Raw genomic sequence first — 2626 nt, 5'->3', positions numbered from 1 at the left:
ACCATTTTTCGACAGTTCAACAATACGAGAAAGCAAAATAAATCATAGTTCAACAATCCTGACATGCCAAAATAAAATTCAAATCCGAGCATGACAGATCACTAGCTGGCCGGATCACTCGCCGGGCACCATCCAGACCGCCTGCTCCGCAGCCAACCTTGCCTCTTGCTCTGTAGCCATGTTTGTCGGCGGCGAGGATGGAGGAGCAAGGATGGATGATAGCAACGGCTCAGACGCGGGAAATGATTGACGAAGGCGGAGGAGGGCGGTGGGTTTGGTCTACATGGAGGATTTGATGCAATTTGTAATGGGGTCCGACTGTCTGGTCTGACGTTATGGACGCGCCCCGGCCTTCCCATATTCGCCCTGTATTTGGGTTGGATATGGCCATATGGGAGGGTGCAGGTCAGCCCGGGCGTTTAGGACTGGTACAAGGAGCCTGTCTTGATTTTTTTTTTACCGATCAATGACCGAGCGTCTGTCTGGACGTTTGAGGGCGGTTTGTAGTGCCCGACTGTAGATGCTCCGAGTCCTTTTTCAAGAGAAAAGTTATGTGGAAAATAGTAAGAAAAGTAGCACAAACGCTGACCAACGTAGTCGGCCGGGTGGCCTCTTGATCCCGTGACAAGCACGTGACCCGTATGGCTCTATAAACGACCCTCCAACCTTCCCTGTCAATCGCGCAACCAGTTACTAGCGAGAGATATTCATCGATAGATAAGCTCCTTGGTCTACTCCATACGTTCCATTCCCTCCCTCGAGCTAGGTCCGAGCCTTCACTTCGACCATGGCCTCGTCCTCCGCGCTGATAGCGCTCCTTGTGGTCCTTGGCTGCGCTGCGGCGGCCTCCGCGGCCACGTTCACCGTCGGAGATGGGCAAGGCTGGACGACCGGCGCCAATTACGCCACCTGGGCCAGTGGCAAGACCTTCGCGGTTGGAGACAAGCTCGGTGAGTCCTCAGCACTCGTATTTCTACACAATGATTTTAGATGATAGAGCAGCTAGCTGATGATGGCTAGGTGGTGCACCCTCAGTAACTACACTGATCGTGGCCTAATATTTTCGTCTCTCTGTTTTCTCAGTGTTCAACTACGCCAGCCAGGCCCACACAGTGACCGAAGTCACCAAGAGCGAGTACGACGCCTGCTCCAGCAACGCCAACGGTGACAACAGCGGCGCCACCACCATGACCCTCAAAGCCGGCGCGAACTACTACATCTGCACCATCGGCACCCACTGCGCCGCCGGCATGAAGCTCGCCGTCACCGCCGGCGACTCCAGTTCCGGTTCCGGTACCCCCGCGGCGGGGACGCCACCTACCACCCCGTCCGGGTCCGGCGGCCACCGCATGGAGGTCGGCCCCGTTCTCGCGGCCACCGCTGGCGTCCTCCTCAAGCTCGCCCTCTTCTGATCCGCCGATGATTCGATGTTGGAAAGTTTCGTCGATCGTTCTATGTTTGATTCTGACGGCCACGCACACGCTAGTTTGTACCGGACAGTGGTTGCCTGTGCTTCCTGATGTGATATGATTGGTTGGTTTCGTAGTAGTTGGCGTGAGTGACTTGTATGGATTATTATCTCGATGTATCTATCTAGTACAGTAGTACTCGTAGTAATAGGGCTCCTCCATATGAGTGTGGTTAAATAAGTTTGGATTCTGTCAATGCTGAGGTTTAATCGTTCTCACTTTCAAGAAAAATGCAGATTTTTTTCTTTGCAAATGAGGATAACCCTAGATTCGGCATCAAATCGAATGATGCACACAACCATATATTATTAAAATATCCAGCAACCGAACAATCGCGATGATAGCTCCACCAATTAACCATTGACTCTAATAAAAGACAGAAACAAACAAAAAATACACAGCTCCTAGACTAAGCCTTCAAGAAAAAATGCCGCACGTGCGTCGATGATGACGAGTTTCGATCCACCATCTTTAACAAGGACACAACCATGCATGTGTCGGCATAGCCGATTGTGCAAACTCATCGTTGAAGCCGTCTCTACCTTCATCCCTTGACCGGCGACCGACGCCTCATTTATACACACGCACGCTTATTTCTATGAGCACCTTTAAAAGACCAGGCCGATTAATTTTAAAAAGAACACTCATGTCAAGTATATGACTTAAACCCATTGAGTTGATTCTACCACAAGAAACCTAATCGTCTGAGCAACGCTCAATGTGCAATTGTTCTTGCATTTCCTTCTTATACCTAGTTTTGGTCATGGGTGAGAGTGATGCATGTGGGCGGTTAGGCAGGCTATGGTCGTAAGACTGTGACTAGATTGACGGAACTAAAGAATGGAATTATGAGAAGACAACAAGATCGGACGGCGGGATCGGTTTGGTTAGGATGGCTACGTGTCATCACAAGTTCCAACGTGTGGACATATTTTGCAACATCTTCCGAGAAAACAAGGCCGAAAAGGAGAGATGGACGATAGTTTGGAGTGCACAAATTGTTGATGAGTTACTTTTTTGCGATAGGAGTGGAGTGGTTGGCACTAACTATATACGATCGTTAGAGATTCAACGGCGAGAGTAGCAAGTCCTTTTCGGTGTTTCCGTTCAGAATTCTGCAGGACAAAAGTTTCCAGAGTCAACACCTGCTCCGGCCG

General features: G+C 50.2%; 1 protein-coding gene across 1 annotated transcript; it reads left to right on the top strand.

Annotated features, from left to right (window-relative positions):
• The first annotated feature begins 671 nt into the window (after window positions 1-671).
• Window positions 672-1665, top strand: LOC123141779 (blue copper protein). Its single transcript, XM_044560854.1, has 2 exons — window positions 672-950; window positions 1084-1665. Exons 1-2 carry the CDS (start codon window positions 788-790, stop codon window positions 1410-1412), a joined length of 492 nt encoding a protein of 163 aa, XP_044416789.1. The 5' UTR covers window positions 672-787; the 3' UTR covers window positions 1413-1665.
• The last annotated feature ends 961 nt before the right edge of the window (window positions 1666-2626 follow it).

This window comes from Triticum aestivum, chromosome 6D (assembly GCF_018294505.1).
Source record: "Triticum aestivum cultivar Chinese Spring chromosome 6D, IWGSC CS RefSeq v2.1, whole genome shotgun sequence".
NCBI classification, from domain to species: domain Eukaryota; kingdom Viridiplantae; phylum Streptophyta; class Magnoliopsida; order Poales; family Poaceae; genus Triticum; species Triticum aestivum.
Note: the sequence above shows the minus strand (reverse complement) of the source record. Positions and strands in the feature narration are given on the sequence as shown.

What these genes read in the sequence shown, in the direction of transcription:
- LOC123141779 (XM_044560854.1), top strand. Translation starts at nt 788, where the DNA reads ATGGCCTCGTCCTCCGCGCTGATAGCGCTCCTTGTGGTCCTTGGCTGC. An exon ending in CGCGGTTGGAGACAAGCTCG is followed by an intron (nt 951 to 1,083) that starts GTGAGTCCTCAG and finishes CTGTTTTCTCAG; the next exon opens with TGTTCAACTACGCCAGCCAG.